The 19464-nt window shown below is 58.7% G+C and overlaps 1 protein-coding gene across 7 annotated transcripts in view; it reads left to right on the plus strand.

The window, feature by feature from the left end:
* Window positions 1-19464, plus strand: part of GTF2IRD1 (GTF2I repeat domain containing 1) — a 111686-nt gene that overhangs the window by 34232 nt on the left and 57990 nt on the right. For 6 of the 7 annotated variants that reach the window (XM_089895786.1, XM_089895789.1, XM_030763694.2 and 3 more), the window contains exons 2-9: window positions 405-533; window positions 3218-3359; window positions 6231-6386; window positions 8200-8383; window positions 9203-9513; window positions 10584-10673; window positions 12092-12175; window positions 16941-17124. In XM_089895786.1, the coding sequence (XP_089751912.1) occupies window positions 411-533; window positions 3218-3359; window positions 6231-6386; window positions 8200-8383; window positions 9203-9513; window positions 10584-10673; window positions 12092-12175; window positions 16941-17124 (1274 nt within the window). In that variant the 5' untranslated portion in view covers window positions 405-410. The remainder of the gene's footprint in view (window positions 1-404; window positions 534-3217; window positions 3360-6230; window positions 6387-8199; window positions 8384-9202; window positions 9514-10583; window positions 10674-12091; window positions 12176-16940; window positions 17125-19464) is intronic. The other variant, XM_089895790.1, reaches the window with a different exon arrangement.

The raw sequence follows: 19464 nt of genomic DNA on the forward strand, positions 1-19464 counted from the left end.
GGCAGCAGGGAGCCGTGGAGGGTGTGTGGGCAAGGGAGGGCCATGGCCAGAGGGGTGTGCGTAGGCAGAGTTGGCATTTAGGGCCTGCCGGGCACACTGCTTGTGGCTTTGACTCTGGGGGTGCAGACTCGGGAGACGTGCCCTGAGGCACCCGCCTCCGTTATCCTGCTGTCTGTTCCCACACCTGTACGGGCCGTGTGCAGGCTGCTGTGTGTCCAGGCCTGTCAGAGCTCAAACCCCATCATGCATGTAAGACCCTTAGGTGGAGAAAAGGCCAGCTTTTGATTTGTCCCACCTGGGAAGTTGAGGTGGCCTTGGGGATCCCGGGGGCCTGGCGGGTTAGTGGTGGCATGCCACGCCCTATGGCCCACGGCCACCTCCGCCTCTTCCCTTCCTCCATCCAGGCGACCATGGCCTTGCTGGGAAAGCGCTGCGACGTCCCCACAAACGGCTGTGGGCCTGACCGCTGGAACTCCGCCATCGCCCGCAAAGACGAGATCATCACCAGCCTCGTGTCTGCCTTAGATTCCATGGTGAGTGCCCCTGCTCGCCCCTGGAGGAGTGGGGCAGCCAGCCTTTGTAACCTCTGCTGCTCACAGGAGCCCTCGCCGACCTGAGCCTCAGAGCCCCCGTCTGCTACAAGGCCTGTCTGCCGACGCCGGGGGTGGGAGGCTTAAGTGAGGTCAAGTGTGTGGAACTCCAGCCCTCGCCCCCTCGCCCCCTCACCCCGTCTTCGTTGCGTCACCTCTTACAGTTGAAGTCCCATCCCTGGGATGGTCACAAGTCTCCCTCCCAGCAGGTCACCTGGAGGGTAATGCGTCACAGTGATTCATCAGAAACTGTCACCCCCGTTCTTAAAGCCAGGGCTGTAACTGCATCACTCCTCTGACACCCTTGCCTCCATACCTAAACCTATGGCAGTTTATCCCAAATGAGAAAATAATAGGGAATTCCCTGGCGGTCTAGCGGTTAGGACTCAGAGCTTTCACTGCCAAGGGCCCGGGTTTGATCCCCAGTAGGGGAACTAAGATCCCACAAGCTGCACGGCTCAGCCAAAAAAAAAAAAAGAGAGAGGGAGAGAGAAAATAATAATGTCATTTTCCTGTAGACTTTTCCTGGGGCAAGTTCTGTGATAGAGGGTAGGCAGGTGTCTTAAAAAAAAAAAAAAAAAAAAAATCTGTCTGGCATCAGGTAGCTGCACCCCCTGCATTTTGGTTCAGTGAAGTTGAACTTCAGAGAGGGCAGTACTTTGCCTGATGTCACAGAGCATGATCAGTTTTTAAAGTGGGCTCCCAGGGGCAAAGTCTACAGTTTCCCAAGGACAAAGGGCCTCCCTCCAGGCTATTCCAGCTGCAGGCAGCTCAAGGGCTGCTTAGGTGGTATTTGGGGCAGAGGTGGTAGACACCCCTGGGAAGGCCAGCTGGGTTTGACCCCTCCCCTGTACAGAGTGGCCTTCATGAGGAGGGGGGGCCCCAGGAGCTCAGCCCTGTGCCGGTAGCAATGTCAGCTTGATGTGGTGGTGGAGGTACAGTTGACACAGGCAGCGACGGCCAATGCCACAGCCACTAGCCACATGTGACAGTCGATATTTTAATTGTAATTTGTGAAAATTAAACAATTCAGTTACTCCATCACACTAGCTTCATTTCAAGAGTTCAGGGGCCACATGTGGCTAGTGGCTGTGGTATCAGACAGTGTAGAAATAGAACATTTTCATCATTGCAGAAATTCCAGGGTCCAGTGCTGGTCTAAAGGGTCTTTCAGAGGCTCCTTGGAGGAGCCAGTGACCCTGTAGCTGTCCTGGTGGCATGAACAAGACAGGCTCCCCCCGCCCTGCGACAAGGCCTTTACAGGTTTCCTAAGGGACCTTGTGGGTGACAGCGGCACTTACTTGGCAGTGACTTAACGCCGGCACCCAGCGGGCCTGGGGCCAGGTTCTCAGGCGGCCTGCAGGAAGATTGGGGCCAAAGTGCTGTTCGTTCATCACCTCCTCCCGCCCAGTCTCAGACCCTTTTCCAGGCATTTCCTCCTGACCCCCATTCTCTGTGCCTGTGGGTGAGTCTACTCCCTGCGGTGGCCTCAGCTTCTTCAGCTGAGAAGTGACCGTGCAGCGCAGGGAAGGCTCTCCTCCAGCTCTGCTGGCCACTCCTTGGAAACGGTTGAATCCGTTTATCGTCTTTGTTATACAGTGTTGCCACAGGGCAAGGGAGCAGTGGGGTTTGGTTTTCATCTTAGAGAGCCGGAAATGAACACCATCCCTGCCCCCAGGAGCTCCCGGGGGACAGTCCTGCTGGCCCTGAGATGTCCCCAGCTTCCTCACCAGAGCGACTCCAAGCCGGAGCTGGCACTAAAGGCATGATCACGGCTCAGAGAGGTTGTAGAACCTGTCCTAGATCACACAGCAGTGGAACTGCGATTAGAAGCCAGGCTCCCTGACTGTCTGCAGAGCGCTAACTCAGATAAAAACCAGCATTTATCAGGCACCGACCGTATGCCACGAGCTTTGCAGGCAGGGTTTTCCCAGTGAAGTAGGCCTGAGATGCTGGTGGTCTTGGTCGCAGGGCCCCCTGTGTTAGGGCTTCCTGTGCAGTAGGCCTGCCAATCTCAACTCTGGGGCTGCAAAAAGAACCTCTTTGCCTCATACCCACACGGGATGCCCCGGTTTAGAGACTCTTTCCCACCAACCGGGCCCCATTGAATCCCCACAACAAGCCCATTACAACTCTGGGAGCTGGGCTGCTTGTCCGCATTCTACACATTTGGAAATTGGGGCCCAGAGAAGGGCGTGACTTGCAGGAAGAGGCTGATGCAGGATTGAAGCCTGGATCTGTCTGTGCCTTGGTTCTCCTGGGACCCTTCCCACCTCCTCATCCAGGACTTGGAGAGAGCCCAGGACAGGATCATTCCTGAGGCTGGGGCCAGGCCCGAGGCAGGAAGCCCACCCCAGAGCAAGGAGGAGGAAGGGGCACAGGCCACGTCCTCCTCCAGCCCCTGTAACCTTGTCTTCTTCCCCTGACCTTGGCCAAGCTCTGTGGGTGTCGTTCGTTCATTCCCACTGCAGTCTAAGACCCAGAACGTTGGGACGGTGACCTCTCCCTGGAGCTGCTGGGGGGATCTCGGGCAGCTGGGAGCTCACCTCCCACCCCCCAAAGCTGGCACTGGGGGTGTCCAGAGTGGGGGATCCTTCCCCCAGCTTACATCCCTGCTCCCCCGGCAGTGCTCAGCGCTCTCCAAGCTGAACGCAGAAGTGGCCTGTGTCGCTGTGCACGATGAGAGCGCCTTCGTAGTCGGCACCGAGAAGGGGAGGATGTTCCTAAACGCCCGCAAGGAGCTGCAATCAGACTTCCTCAGGTTCTGCCGTGAGTACTCGGGGCTCCAGAGGGCCAGTCCCCACTGTCCCTGAGGGGAGGAGCTCTGGCGCGTTGCTGGGTCCCTGGAGCAACACCGGGTGGCCCTGTGTGGGAGGAGGCACTGGGCAGGAGGGGCTGCTGCAAGCTTCCCAATGTGGCGTTATCAGGGGCGGCCACAGTTTTCGTTGGAGTCACACAGCAGCCCCTCGGCCGATAGAGACTCTGGGCAGGCCAGACCCAGCTGCCTCCATGTGCTCGTGGACGAAGGGGACACTGTGGCCCAGTTCCTGTGCGGCCCTGATGCAGGGACCCAGTGCACGTGCTCAGCTAATACTTACTGAGCGCCTGTTGTGTGCGACACCCTTTAAGCACGAACTCACTTATCCTGACGTCAGAGGCTGGCATTGACCCTGTTACAGTAGCAGAATCTTGGAGCCGCCTCCTGGTGGCCCGTGGGGATGAAGTGACTGAGGACTTGTCCAGCACGTAGGAAATGCTCTAGAAACGGGAGCAGTTAGGGATGATGTGATAAATAGAGCCACGGGCTGGGCCACGTGCTGGTGCTGTTTACTGTTCCCAGCAGGCTCGGGAAACAGTCATCACCGGTTTACAAATGAGAAGATGAGATGCAGTGAGTATAACCATAGGGGACACACACATGATGAGCGATGGAGGTGGAGCTTGCTCTTTCGGCTGCACCCCTTCAAAACGGGGGGGATGCAGGGACTTCCCTGGAGGTCCGGTGATTAAGACTCCGCACTTCCAATGCAGGGGACGCGGGTTCAAGCCCTGGTTGGGGAACTAAGATCCCACATGCTACGTGGCGCAGCCAAAAAAAGAAAAACGAGGGATGCAGCATGGGCACCCCCGGGACCCCTGCCAAAGGGTCCTGGTTGCTCCCAGAAGAAACCAGCACCAGCACTCAGAGCTGTGAGCTGGGACCCCCGAGGCAGAGGGGTCGTTCCGAAGCCCCCGACTCTTCAATGCTCCCTAGGCCGTCAGGGCCCCTCATAAGCAGCCCCGGCCTCTGCACTCTCTCCTCCCAGCATCCCTGGAGCTCACCAGGCTGCACTGTGCTAAAGTACACGTTCCCCGGCTCTGTGTGTCCCTGCTCACCACTGCCTTTTGTCCCTGCTGTTCCCCACCTGGAAGGCCCTCGCTCCTCCCCTCTGCCTGGCAGACGCCTCCCCAGCCTCCAGACTGACATCCCTCCTGCCCCTGGCCCCATCGGTGCCCCTCCGCCCCAGCGCCCATGCCTGACTGCCCCCCACCCCTCGCAGCTTCCTGTGCCCTGAACTTCCATCCACGCCTACGCCCCAGCTCGGCGGGGAGCTCCCGAGGCAGCTCGGCTTCCCCTTCGTGGTGGATTAACTCCTATGGCGTTAGAGCCTGGGCGGGCATTCTAGCCCAGAAGTTGGGACTCAGAGACCTTGGGGTTAAGAGCAGGCCCTAGAGGCAGACCCCTGGGGCCACATCCTGGCTCTGCCAGCTGCTGCCTGCTGGACCTCAGCCTCTTCACCTGTGAAAGGGGAGGACAGTGCTACCCTGTCCTGGGTCGACCTGAGGATTAAACGAGTTAATACGCAGCGAGCACTTAGAACAATGCCTGGCACTTAGTTTGCACTCACTAAACACCATCTGTTGTTTTTCGCACTGTTATCAGCATTTCCATCACCCGACCCCGGCCTGGGCCTGGACCCTGGGATCAGCCATTTCTGGGAAGGCTGTCCCCCCGCCACACACACACACCGTGCTGGGGCGTATCGTTACTGGGGTCCAGCCACTTCCCCAGCCAGCCCCCTCTCCCACCCGGCCCTCAAAACCTGTACCCTCTCCAAGGTTGGGCAGGGGGCTGGACCGGTGTAGGGTGGGCAGTGGCAGGGTCCTGAGGCCCTAGATGGCCAGGCTGGGAGCCAGACTGGGGCCTGGGGAAGGTGCACCTGGCTTCCCAGAGCCAGGCACGGCTGCTATTTATAGCACCGGGAACTTGGCTGGTCTATTTCAAGCTTCTCAGGTCCCAGAGGAGAGCACACTCCAAGCTGGGAGGGGCGCCCCCAAGCCCTCTTCTCATCCCCTTTCCAGTGCAGTGCCTAGCATCTTCCCAACCCAGGGATCCACGGACACTCCCAGGCCCCCACCCTGGCCCAGCCTGGCATGAACCTGCCTCTTCCCAGACCCTCAGCCTCTTGGTGGGGTCCCCATCGTCTCCCCATTTGGCAGAGGAGAAAACTAGGGCCTCAACTGGTTAATTCAGAAATAGGTGATGGGGGACTTCCCTGGTGGTCCAGTGGCTAAGACTCCATGCTCCCAGTGCGGGGGGCCCGGGTTCGATCCCTTGTTTGGGGAACTAGATCCCGCATGCATGCCGCAACTAAGAAGTCTGCATGCCGCAACTAAGAGTCCACATGCCGCAACTAAAGAGCCTGTGTGCTGCAACTAAGACCCGGCACAGCCAAAACAAATAAATAATAAATAAATAAATAAATATTTTTAAAAAAGAAAAGAAAAAAGAAATAAGTGATGGAACAGACATTCGTTGAACCCCAGTTCTGAGCCAGCCCATCTGGTCTCTCATGAGAGCTCACAGACTGAGGCCCAGAGAGGGAAGGGACTTGCATAAGGTCACACAGTGAGTTAGAGGTGAGCAGGGATGAATGCCCTCTGCTGGGCACTGGGAACCCTGAGGTAAGCAGCCCTGGCCCTAGGCAGGGCGGTTGGGGCAGGCCTTACTCACCCATTTATTCTTCCTTCATTCATCCACTTGCAGTCCGTGTTGGGTGCCCAGCTACAGGGCTTAGCACAGGGCAGGGACGTCCCAGCTCACTGGGCTGGTGGTGTGATGAGTACTCACCATGGCCCCGCGTGCTCTGTGTCCCACAGGAGGGCCCCCGTGGAAGGAGCCGGAGGCAGAGCACCCCAAGAAGGTGCCTCGGGGTGAGGGTGGCAGCCGGAACATCCCACGGTCTGCCCTGGAACATGGCTCGGACGTGTACCTTCTGCGGAAGATGGTAGAGGAGGTGTTTGATGTTCTTTATAGTAAGATCCTTCCTCATTCCATTTGGGGCCCCCAGGCGGGTGGGAGCCCCCAGCCCTGCCCAGAGGAGGAGGCCCCCTCCTGCCCCACTACAGGCCCTGGGCGGAACCTCAAGGCGTGGGTTCCTTCTCTCCCCACCCCCAGCCCTCCCTCATTCTGCATCCCCAGGCGTGGATCTGCTGTCCCAGCCCCATTCCCTGAACCACCATCCCTACCACCCCTGCCCTGGCTCTGCTCACTGCTCCCTCGTGCCTCGAAGAGGCCCCAGGCTTGCCCTGTCTCCTCGCCACCAGCCCAGCTCCCTGCTGTCCCCACCTGCCCTGTGACCAAGGGCATCTTCCCAAAGCACAAGTCTGACCACAAAGCTCTTCCCTCCGCTGCCTACTCGGGCTCCCTGTCACCCTGGGCGTGGCATCAGACCCTACCACGGCCCCGTCCCCAGCCCCCTCCAGCCATGCTGACCCACCTCCTATTCTCCTGCTCATTCTGGCTTCATTTCACACCTGCTGTGACCTTTGGGCCGACCTTCCCCTCCTCTGTCTGGTGGACGCCTCATTGCTCTCTAAGGCTCAGCTCCAGGAAGCCCCCAGCTCTGAGCTTGGTTAAGGCCTCCTCTGGGCACCCACTATGCCCTGTGTCCTCACTCGCCCAGTTGCTCTCCAGGATCAGGGACTGTATCTGCTCTTTCTGCTGTTCCTAGCCTGCACTTCAGAGCCCAGCAACAGTGGGCTCTCAGAGGGTGTTTGTTGAATGACTGAGTGAAGGCTAACTGCCCAGCCAAGTACTACCTTTGGGGTGGAAGAGGGGAGGGGACAGGCAGGCCTGGTCTCCCTTGGGAAGTGTCAGGTTGCAGAGTCTCTGGCCCAGTGGTGACCTTCACACTCCCTGGGTGACCTCATGTGGGTCCCTTCCATCCCTAAGGGTCCCACCCCATGATTTCTAATTTGCTTTATTCCTTTCCCTACTGCAGCCTTTGGTTCTGTGGAGCAAAGGTCGGGGTGGGGTGGGGGGACTCCTGCTGTTGTCTAGATGTCAGGAGGAGGCCAAGAGGGGTAGGGGGCCCGGAGGCCCTGGTGGGCATGCTGGCCCCGGGGATGGGAGGACTTGTCACGCATGGTTGGCTGTGCCACTGCAGACGCTTTTGCCAGATGCAGGGTTCACGCCCAGAGCCCCCTACGCCCCTGCTCACTCTGCCCTGACCCCCCTTGCCTGCCTCGGGCAGAATCAGAGGTGATTATGAGGGGAGGGGCTTCCTTCTGGCTCCAGGTGGGAGGCAGCAGATGTCTGTGAGCCCAGACGCTCGGCCCTCCCTCCCCTCCCCCCTTCCCGCATGCTCAGCAGCTTCTCATCCTGTCTCCTCTCTCTTCTGCTTCCTCTCCATTCCTCTCTTCCTAACTGCCCTCCTCTCCCTCGCTTTCCTTTTCCCTTCCTTCCTGTGGCTGTTTTCTTGCAGTTTCTCTCCCTCACCCCTCTCTCCTCACCCGCTGCTCGCAGCCCCGGGGCCTGCTTTCCCCTCCACCCAGATGCCCAGAGAGAAGAATGGCGGGGGAAGCGGGGAACCCCCTCAATGGGGCAGCCCCAGCCCTCAGGTGCAGGCCGCAGGCCCCTGTCCACAGCCCCTGCCGCCCCCCTCACCGCCGGCAGGGACTTATTCTGTGGGAGGTTTGCAGTGAAGGGGCCTCTGGGGTCCTGTTTCCTGGGGATCCGGCACCACAGGGTGTCACTCAGCGCGGCCCCAGCTCCGGGGAGCGCCCCGTGCTCACCACAGCCCGGCTGCCGTCTCATACTAGGCCCCCTCCTCGACCCCTCCCACAGGCGAGGCCCTGGGCCGGGCCAGCGTGGTGCCGCTGCCCTACGAGAGGCTGCTCCGGGAGCCGGGGCTGCTGGCTGTGCAGGGGCTGCCCGAGGGCCTGGCCTTCCGGAGGCCGGCCGAGTACGACCCCAAGGCCCTCATGGCCATCCTGGAGCACAGCCACCGGATCCGCTTCAAGCTCAAGAGGTGAGTGAGGCAGCCCGCCTGGGAGCGGCCCGGGGCCTGGTGGCTGGACCCTGGGGGCCGGGCTGGGCCGGGCCCGGCGATGACCTGCTTCCGTGCGGGCTCAGCCGCTCGTGGCCGCTTGTCCTGCCCGAGGGCAGGGGACTTCAGACTCCCACAGGGGACCCTGGTTGTAAGAGCTCCCAGTCCGATGGCAGAGGTGAGGCAGAAACTCAGTCACAGAGCATGCTCTGAGCCAGGTGTGGAGTCACGGAAGTCTTCCCCGGGGGGCTTCTGTGTTGCAGAGAGGCTTGGTTGGGGAAGAAATAGCACCAGTAGCACTCCAGGTATCAGGAACAGCCCGTGCAAAAGCATGGAGGCGGGAAGCCACATCGTGGGTGCTTGCTTGGGTTGTCAGCCGAGGGCTCCATTAGGGACTGACGGGCCACGAGGTCATGGAGGCTGGGCCGGGGAGGCTACCGATCTCTGGGGCAGCCAGGAAGCAGCCTGAGGGCTGAACGTGGCCCGTCAGGGCTCGGGCACCGCGGCCAGTGCACGAGCGATGCGTTAGGGGGTGCGAGGCGATCAGCTGCAGCTGAAAGGATGTGATTGGTGGCGAGGGGACACAGAGGCCACGGGGCAGGGCCCAGGTCCTTGGGTGGCCCAGCCGTGTGGGCCTGGGCACGTCACACCCCCACCCGGGCCTGCACCCCGACCTGTAAAATGGGGACTGGTCATGCATACTTCACGGGCTGTCGTGTTCTGCAGAGGGAGGGCTCGGGGAAGACATACCCCTGGTGGGACAGGTGGATGAAGCTGTCTTGTGTCCTTTCCTTCACCCAGGCCGCTCGAGGATGGCGGGCGGGACTCGAAGGCCCTGGTGGAGTTGAATGGCATCTCCCTGATAGCCAAGGGGTCTCGGGACTGTGGCCTGCACGGCCAGGCCCCCAAGGGGCCACCCCAGGACCTGCCCCCAACCGCCACCTCCTCGTCCGTGGCCAGCTTCCTGTACAGCACCGCCCTTGCCAACCGCACCGCGCGGGAGCTCAAGCAGGAGGCACCCGCCTGCCCTCTTGCCTCCAGTGACCTGGGCCTCGGCCGGCCCGGGCCTGAGCCCAAGGCCCCCACTGCCCAAGACTTCCCAGACTGCTGTGGTAAGCTGCTGCTGGGACTCCCGAGTCTGGGGGGTGGGACAGAGGTCACTCATGCAGGGGCAGCTTCCCAGGGCAGGTCGGGGTGCTCAGGGCTGCAGGGGACACGTCGGAGCAAGGAGCTGGGACGGGACGGAAGGCGTGGTAGCTTGGACTCAGTCAGACCCCGGGCCTCTGCCCAGTCATCTGTGAACAGTATCCTTGCCTGGGACCAAGAGATGCCCGAAAGGACTCCCACGGGAGTCTATGGAGGGAGAGGGTAGACATGCTAATCAGGTACGTGCATTTAATGAGCACCTACTACCTCCACCCAGTGTGGATTAGGGGTACTGGAAGCATAAGAAAAGGAACAGCTGGGCATGAGAAAGACCTGTGTCCATATTCTGACCCCTGTACTTAATGGCTACGTGTCCCAGGGCAAATCTCTACCTCTTTGAGCCTCAGTTTCCTCATCTGTAAAATGGGAGATGCCAATAGTACCTGTCTCGCTGGGCTGTTATCGTGATGAAATGACAGAGCACATTAGAAATGCACATTCTCAGGCCCAGCCACAGCCCTGCTGAATCTGGCACTTTGGGGGCGGGGTGAGCCCCAGCTGCCTGCAAACTGACGGGTCCACCAAGTGTTTCCGACGGGTGCTCAAGTTTGAGAACCTCTGTATTAAAGCACCGAGTCCAGTGCTTGGCACAGAGTAGGTGCTTATAAGTTATACTTAACTGTTATTGTTATTATGAGAAGGAGAAAAAAGGACACCCCCTCCCCTCCACAGCCATGAGGGCTGAGCAGGGGGATGGGACTTATATGCCTGAAACAAGTGTCCCCGTCTGTAAAATGTGACCTGGGACGTCCTGCCCTCCCCGATCTGCCATTCGGAGAGCACACTCTGCTAAAGAATGTCTCAGGCCTCTGGTCAGGGAACTTGCCTTGAGTTCATGATCACAGGGCTCAGTCCTGGGTTCTCCCTGGTGGGGGAGACTGTTACCCCAGAGCCCCAGCCCGTGCACTCAGGCCAGATCTGGGGAACCCCTCTTGGGGCCCACCTGGAACCTGTACCTTTCCGCTCCCTTGTCCAGGACAGAAGCCCACTGGGCCTGGCGGTCCTCTCATTCAGAACGTCCATGCCTCTAAGCGCATCCTCTTCTCCATCGTCCATGACAAGTCAGGTAGGACAGTGCCCGTGGCAGCACCCTGACGAGAGCGGGGATCCAGGACTGGGGTGGTGCTTATTACTGAAATGGATGTGTGTCCACTGGGTCTTTGTGAGAGAAAGGAGGAATGGCACCGCACAAGGGACTTGTGAGTGAAACCAGAGTGAAGCCAATATATAATAGTTACATATTGCTGCATGCCAAATTGCCCCCAAACGTAGCTTAAAATGACAAGCATTTATACCTTACGGTTTCTGTGGGTGAGAATTCAGGAGCAGCTTAGCTGGGTGGTCTTGGCTCAGAATTTCTCAGGATGTCAGCTGGGGCTGTGATCATCTGAAGGCTCGATTGGGGCTGAAGGATCCACTTCCAGCTCACCCATGTGGCTGTTGGCAGGATACCTATTCCTTACTACCTGGGCCTCTTCAGGGCTGCTTAAGTGTCCTCAAAACGTGGCGACTGGTTTCTTGGAGCTAGTGATCTGAGAGAGAGTAAGGAAGGAACCACGTCTTTTATGACCCAGCCTCAGAAATCACTGTCACTTCTGCCATATCCTACCCATTAGAAGTCAGGAACTTGGTCCAGTTCATACCCAAGGGAGAGAGAGGAATTAAACTCCACCTCATGAAGGAACAAGGGTCAAAAAAATACGTAGACAGATTTTAAAAGTACCACACAGTACAGAGAACCAGAAAGTTTGGGATTCATTTGTACCAAAAAGGGATGTAGTGAGACTTTCCAGCAACTTTGACTTGTGGAGGTCTCAGCCTCACCTTCAGTGAAAGGTTCTTTAAGAAACCTAGTTTCCTGGGATCAGAATGGAGACCACCACTGCCACAAACAAGCTGCATCCCAGGCAGGGAGGGGACCTGGATGTCCAGGCAGAACGGCATTGTGGGAGGCCGTGGTGGGCAAGAGATACAAGCAGAGATAGAATCTCACCAGATACTAGCTGGGTGATCTCAGGCAAGTTACTCAGCCTCTCTGAGCCTCAGTTTTCCCACCTGCAAAATGGGAATAATATCTATTTCCGCACATTGTCCTGAGGGATTAACTAGGATATTATACATATTAAGTGCTTAGCACAGAAAAGTACTTAATAAATTAAAGATGTTCCTTTTATAATTTTAATGAACCAAATGATCGCTCTAGTTATTAATATTAAATTGAAGCAGAGGCTTTGGTTTTATGGGAGAGGCCAGCAGGGCTGAGGGTTCGAGGGACTCCAACAGGGCCAAAGCTGTGTGAGACCCCGGATGCACAAAGCATGAGGGTTAGGTTTTCAAGGTCAAGACTCAGGAGAGGCCCAGGATGGACTGGCTGAGCCTGAACAATATCTACTGCTATGGGGGTGGACAGAGAGGCAAGAGGCAGCCAAGCCATGGGGTCCCTGCTCCGTCGGGCCCTCACTTGTACCTCCTGTGTTTTGATAGAGAAGTGGGACGCCTTCATAAAAGAAACCGAGGACATCAACACGCTCCGGGAGTGTGTGCAGATCCTGTTTAACAGCAGATATGGTGAGTGGGCGGCGCGGCCCGTGGTGTGGCCCCAGCAGCGCACTGAGCATCTCATTATGTGGCAATCACTCGTGTTCCCCAACATGACGGTGGGAGCCATATGCTGGCACCACGCGCCGTCAACAGAAATGTCATCTCCTGTCTGGGTAGGGGGTGGTTGTGTCAATATTTCCCTTCCAGATTCTCCAGGGGGCGGGACTGATGGCAAAGCCCCAGACCTTGGCTCACCTGTGGGAGGCGGGCCGCTTGGGGGGGTGGTGGCGACCATCCGGGAAAACGGCTGTTGGCCTTTTGTGCCTGCAAGTCCCCCACGCACCACCCTGTCTCCTGCCTCCTCACCTTTGCCCGTGCCGTGCCCCCTGCCCAGCGTGCCCTTTGCACGTATTGCGGGCAGACTCCTACCTGTTCTTCAAGACTCAGCTCTTAAAGCTCTGATGGTTTCCTCTCTGTTCCACGTCGCACACTTGATGCACCTTGTCTGTATCTGTCCCCGTGAAAGCCAGGACAGCACCGGCCCCTCTGTGCCCCCAGCACCCAGGACAGAGCCGAGCTCAGAGCACGTGTTGGCTCACTGCACTCTGGGCAGCAGACACAGGTGGTAACTGGGGCAGGGGTGCCCTCCATGTGGTAGAGCTTCAGCCAAGTGCAAAGTGTGGCCACTCTTTGGCTAGACGGCAGGGGCTGGACCAGACGGACCTGTAAGCCCTTCCCGCTCTGGGTCCTGGGACCCCCGAGTGCCCTCCCACACCTGGCCTCCTTTGTCCCCTCAGCAGTCCTCGCTCACCCTCACTTATTCGCTCAGCCTCTTTTGCGCTCCGTCTATAAGCCCCGCTCAATGGTCAGACGCAGCGTGGCTCTGGCCAGGGTGGGTGGCTCTCAGTCACTGCGGAGATGATGCAGGTACCCACAGATCACTCATCACGCAGGCGTGATGTCATTGAACCCCACTTGAATCGCGCAGCCCCTCTCTGGGGCAGCCCCTCTGCACGATGGGACCAAGGGAGGGCGCTGCGGGGAGGGGCGGAGCTGCAGGGACAGAGCTGCAGGGACAGAGAGGAGGGTCCCGGGCCGCCTACATGTGCGGGTCAGGGGAGAGCACTGCCCTGGGAGTCCACGGACGCTCGCTGGATGCCCTGGAGATGGCCAGTCTCCCTGCCTAACATTGGCTTTCTCACCATGAGCAGACCAGATGTGCCGGGGTAGGGCTTCACTGCCCTCCCTGCCCTCCCTGCCCTCCCTGCCTTCCCTCCCCTCCTGCTTGGCTACGAAAAAGCCTCTCTCTCTACTCACAACACTTCTGACAGCAGGAGTGTGGGTTTTCCACGCCACGCAACCCTCCAGTTCTCTGTGGCCACCAGCTGGGGGCCCTACAACTCGATTCAGTTCTGACCCTAACTCCCCGGAGTTACACAGACCCCTCCCCAGGTGAAGGGCTCAGTGCCCCAAGGCAGCACCCCACTTCAGATGCCAGTCACAGGTAGTGGGTCCCCAGGGTACCCACACTTCCATCCAATTTGGCTGCACACCGTGGTTCCCAGGACCCCCCTCCGCGGGTTCGGCAGTTTTCCATAATGGCTCACAGAACTGAGGGAGGAAACACTTTGCTTCTCTTGACCTGTTTATTACAAAGGATACAGATGAAGAGGTACATGGTGAAAGGTCCGGAAGGGTCTTGAGCACAGGGGCTTCTGTCCCCGTGGAGCCTAGGGTGCACCAGCCTCCTGGCACGTGGAAGCTCTCTGAACCCCTTCGGTTAGAATTTTTACAGAGGTTGCATTAAGTGGGTGTGATTGATTTAACCATTGGCCATTGGTGATGAGCTCAGCCTCCAGCCCCTGTCCCCTCCCAGGAGTGGGGGATGTTTCCAACCCTCTAATTGTGTTTTTGGTTTTTTTTTAAATTAATTAATTTATTTTTGGCTGCCTTGGGTCTTCTTTCTTTAATTTTATTTTTAATTTATTTATTTTTGGCTGCCTTGGGTCTTCGTTGCTGCACGCGGGCTTTCTCTAGTTGTGGCGAGCGGGGGCTACTGTTCCTTGCGGTGCACGGACTTCTCACTGTGGTGGCTTCTCTTGTTGCGGAGCACAGGCTCTAGGCACACGGGCTTCAGTAGTTGTGACACGTGGGCTCAGTAGTTGTGGCTCTAGAGCGCAGGCTCAGTAGTTGTGGCACACAGGCTTAGTTGCTCTGCAGCATGTGGGATCTTCCCGGACCAGGGCTCGAACCCGTGTCCCCTGCATTGGCAGGCAGATTGTTAACCACTGCGCCACCAGGGAAGTCCCTCTAATCGCGTTTTGAGCCCCCTACCTTGTGCCAGGCACTCAGACCAACTCTGGTCTCAAGGTGCTTCAGCAAGTGGCAGAAGGTGGGTCTGCAGTACACGCAGCGGTGTACGGTAGTACGTTCGAGTATGTAGTAACGTGCAGGGGTGGGGGCCCTCAGAAGGGGAGGACGGCTCAGAGAAAGGTGAGGTTTCTTGATAGGCTTGGGGAGTCAGGGGAGGCTTCATGGAGGAGGTGTTCTTTGATCCACCCTGGGGCCTGGGAGGCTTGGTCACGTGGGCTTGGTGGGCTGGGCCATCCTGGTTGGGGTGGGGCTGAGCGAGGCCCCGTACTACAGGGGGCTGTCTGTACCCAAGTTTCTCCCCTCCCTCCCTAGACAGGTGTGAGCAGGGCGGGGAGTAGGGAGAGGGGAGCTGGGGAGGGCTGGCTCTGTCCACATTGGGTGGGTTCTGCCCCACCATTGCGGACATGACAGCTGCCAGTCTTCCAGTCTGTCGTAAGTGCTGGATGTTTCCAGAATGTTGAGCCTTTCCTAGAGGTCGGCACTTGGGCCCACCACCATGGCCAAATCCAAGGAGGAGTGTCGGGCTTGGGGTGGTTGAGACCTTGCCCCTCCTCAGGCCAGAGCTCCCTCTGAGCTGTCCCTTCCGCTGCCCTGGGGACAAGCTGCGCTCGCCGCCCCGCCCCCATGAGTACTGGGGGTTCCTGTGGCAGGGGTGGGGATGTTTGGCAGCCTGAACAATCCTGCAGATCCAGGACGAGCAGGTCCTGCTCCTGGTTCGCCCTTTCAGCTACCAGCTCCGGGCCAAGTGGGCCCGCGATGTTGCTGGGGGTGCAGAGGGGGGAAAAAGAAACAGAAAAGACATGGGGGGAGCCCCAGCCTTGAGGAAGCCTCAGTGTCTCTGTCACCCGGGGGGAGGTTGAGATTACACCAGAGTCTAAGGATTGTGCGTGGCGGCTCCATCCTCCTCTTCCAAGTGGGCAGCAGCTGGAGCCTGGGCGGGCTGGAGCTTTTGTGCCCTGGGCTGAAAAGACAGGCCTAGCAAGTCAGATGAACCCGAGGGGAGGTGGATTCACGTAGACTTGAAGAAGCCAAGAGCCCATCGCTCAAGTGCTGGGGCTGGGGGGTGGCTGGTGATGCTGGGGTTCGGGGGAAGAGATGGTTTGACGGCTACTGAGATGGTGAGGGTTTAATTAGACGATGAGCTAAGTGTGACTTCACAGTGAGACCTGGCTGCCAAAGCCTCCAGCGCAGGCCTGGGCCGCATCAACAGAAAAGCAATCTTGGCGGTGCCCCAGGGAGGGCCACAGGCAGGCGACTCTGCCCTGCCCCTGTCCTGGCATGACTGCAGGGGTCCGGCTGTGGGCTGGCACTTGTCAGAACACAGACACATCCTGGTGTGGCCCCAGGAGCCAGGCCAGATGGGGAGGGGCCTGAGGAACAGTGAGGAGACGTGGAACCCTTGGGACAGGTTGGAGTGACCCTTGGGAGAGGCAGGAGTGAAGGGGACACCCAGCTCAGCTCGCCTCCCAGGCCTTGGGGCCCCATGAAAGTACCATCAAGCACATAGTAGGTGCTCAAGAAGTATTTGGTGAGTGAATGAATGAAAAGGAGGAGCTGGGGTGTATGAGTGACTGAAATGGCACAGGACCGCACCTAATGGTTTGGAGGAAAAGAGCAAGTAACCACTTCCTGAGCTCGGGTTCTGTCTACACTGCTGTTGACAAAGCTGTCGGCTTCCAGCGGTGTCTCCTGTCACTGACGAGTGAGCAGAGTGCTGGGCCCCTCCCTGGAGGAAAGGGCACACCTGTACAACTGGGAGCATCTTGCCAAGAGTCCACCTCCAGCCTGGAAGCTTCCCTCAGCCGCTCATTCACTCCCAAATATGCAGGAAGCAGCTACTACCTGTCCTGCCCCGTTCAGGTTCCAGACAGTGAGCCAGCGCACAGTGAATATGTTTGTAACGTCAGGTTATGACAAATGTGGGATGAAAAACAAAGCAGGGTGGGCTAGGGAGGGACGGAGGGGGCTATTTTAGGCTGGTGAAGTGACTTTTGAGCAGGTGCTTGAATGGAGAGAGGGAGGGAGGGAAGAGTATGGTGATCTGGAAGAAGAGTGTCTGAGTAGACAGAAGAGCAGGTGCAAAGGCCCTGGGATGAGTGCGCGCTTGGCGTGTTAGGGAAGCACCAAGGAGGCCAGAGAGACCGGGGTGAGCAAGTAGAGGGGTGAAAGATAAGGCCAGAGGTGATGGGGTCCTGGTCACGTAGGGCCTTGTAGGACTTTGGCCATCGCTGAGTGGGAGGGGAGCCTATGGGCAGTTTTTAAGAGAGTAGTGATGTATTTGGTGTTTCAGGAGGATCCCTCTGGCTGCTGAGTGGCCAGAGTGGTGCCTGGGAGGTGGGAGGTGGTGATGACCAGGCCCTGGGGCCCTGCATGTCCCGCAGCCTCCATCCCGTGTTCAGCCTTGCCGTTGCCCTTCCAGCGGAAGCCCTGGGCCTGGACCACATGGTCCCCGTCCCCTACAGGAAGATCGCCTGCGACCCGGAGGCTGTGGAGATCGTGGGCATCCCGGACAAGATCCCCTTCAAGCGCCCCTGCACCTACGGGGTCCCCAAGCTGAAGCGGATCCTGGAGGAGCGGCACAGCATCCACTTTGTCATTAAGAGGTAGGAGGTGGGGTGCAGGGGGGCAGGGCTGGGCAAGGGGGCGACAGCAGGCACGAGGCAGGGCCCTGGGGAGACAACAGGGGAGGGGCGGAACGAAGGGGTTCTGTAACCTGACAGCTACGTGGCCTCCTCCTTCTGGCCTCTTTTGAGTATTGAATGGAAAAATGGAGGCACAGTGCCTGACCCGAGTAGGCGCTGGCTAAGTTCTTAGAGGTGTTTTCCTGCCACTAAAGAAGACCTGAGGCCTTTGTACTTACCTCCCTTCAGAGAGGAGCCCACCTGAGCTCAGGTGGGGCTGGGCCAGCCTCTCCCTTTCTGCACCTCCCATCGGACTACCCTGCCTGCTGGTAGTTTGTCCACCTTTCCTGTCCTCCCAGGTGGCCAGTTTCCCTGGTGCAGGTGCGGGTGGGCGGGAGAAGACAGAGCACTATGGACTCTGGAACTGCAGCCCCTTCCCCCTGGTCTGCTGCCACCCACCCCCCAGCCTTGTCTCCCAACTCCTACAGGGGGCCTTGTCCTCACAGCTGGCCGGACTCACCAGCGAGCAGGCATCCCCAGGCAATGCCAGGCTTCCTGGGATTGCTTCCTCCTAAATAGTTAGAGAGGGAGGGGGCCAGAGGTCATGCCGTCCAGCCCCCTGCCTCCAGCAGCACTGCCTGCATCGGGCCCTTCCCAGGCATCCATTCTGGGAGCCCACTGAGGGCGTGCTCCCAGCGTGTGCACGCACCCACGCGCCTGCTTGATTGTTTGTTGCCCTAGACTGTAAGCAGGGACTGTGTGGCTCGTGGCTGAATCCCCAGCGCCCACAGCAGTCCCTGGCATGCAGGAGATGCCAGTCCATATCTGTGGAATAAAAGGATGGATGGATGAAAGTGCTTGTCCAAATTTGGACTCAGGCCATCTAACTTGTTAGAGCTTAGGAAATAAACAGGGTAATAGGAGAGAGAAAAATGGTGGGTGGGTGAGGAGGAGACCTGTTTAGGGTGGCCCGGGGGCCTCTGAGAGAAGGTCCCATTGGTTAAGCCAGAGCTGGGAGGTTGAGAAGGGCCGCCTGCACCCAGCTGGGCAGTGTCTGGGCAGAAGAATTGACCTCAGTGAGCAGCCCAGACGGCTGGGGTGCAAGAGGGTGGGGATTGACCCTGAGAGCGTGGAGTTGTTCTGAGCCTTGGGAAGGACCTCTGCAGGGTTGCTGGATGCCAGAGCTGGGGTCTGCCTGGCCCCCTGGCTGCTGGGGGAGAACGGACTCTAGAGAGCAGAAGCAGGAGACTGGCGAGGAGGCTGCTGCAGCCGTGGGCCAGGCCAGCGTGGTGGGCACAGGGAGAGAGCTGCTGGGTTGGGGATGGAATCTGAGCGGTGACGGGGTATGCTGGTGAGTGGACCGTGCAGGTGGGGAGGGGAGTGGGGAGGAAGGGTCACTCCCATGTTTCTGAGTGAGTTCACCTTGGAGGAGATCAGGAGATGGAATTTTCAGAAGCCCAGCTGAGAGGTCAGAAGCTCGGGAGGGAGGTCTGGGAGTTAGAGATAAAAATCTGAGAGTTGGCAGCGTGGGCCAGGAAGGGACCACGGGCAGGAGAGAAATAGAGAAGAGAAGAGAGGGGCAATTCCCCGGCGGTCCAGTGGTTAGGACTCCACTCTTGCCTGCTGAGGGCCCGGGTTCAATTCCTGGTCGGGGAACTAAGATCCCACAAGCCATGCAGCGTGGCCAAAAACAAAAAAAGAAAGAAAAAAAAAGAAAAGGTGGAGAGGACTCAGATGGACTCTGGGATCCCCACGTTAGAGGCTGGGGCCGCCAGCAGAGGAGGCCAAGAGTGGCCAGGGAGCTGGGCGGGCGTCTCACTGCCACCGAGGGAGGTGACTCTGAGAGTCAGCTCTGACTGTGGGGCACGCCTGCTCAGAACCCTTCCCCGCTCCCCCACTCTCCGTGAGCCCCGGTGTAGCGGCTCCCAGGGTACCACACTCCAGCCCGTCAGCAGCCACCGTGCCCGCCTTAGTGCCGCTCCGCCTTCCCTCCTGTTTCTCTGAACTCCTGCCTCCTCACGTGCCTCCAGCCATCACTGAAGCCCTTTCCTTTGCCTGGAGCTGCTCCCCACCCTCCTTCCCACCTGTCCTGTCTTTCAAGGCTCACTATTCTGTCTAGAAGCCCTCCCCTGTCCTCAGTCGGAAAGAATTTCCCCCTTCCGCAGCAGATGGCTTCTTCCCCCCATCCGCGTCCCCACCAGCCCCCCATCACCCTGATCACTGGCGGCAGTGGGACCACATCTGAGCCACCTCTGTTCCCTCTCAACCTCTACCAGGGGTCCCACTTGATAAATCATTCTGGAGGTGGATTTGAAATCATTC

This window comes from Delphinapterus leucas, chromosome 15 (assembly GCF_059928025.1).
Source record: "Delphinapterus leucas isolate spDelLeu-1000000601 "Yukka" chromosome 15, BTC_Dleu_Yukka2, whole genome shotgun sequence".
Lineage (NCBI taxonomy): Eukaryota > Metazoa > Chordata > Mammalia > Artiodactyla > Monodontidae > Delphinapterus > Delphinapterus leucas.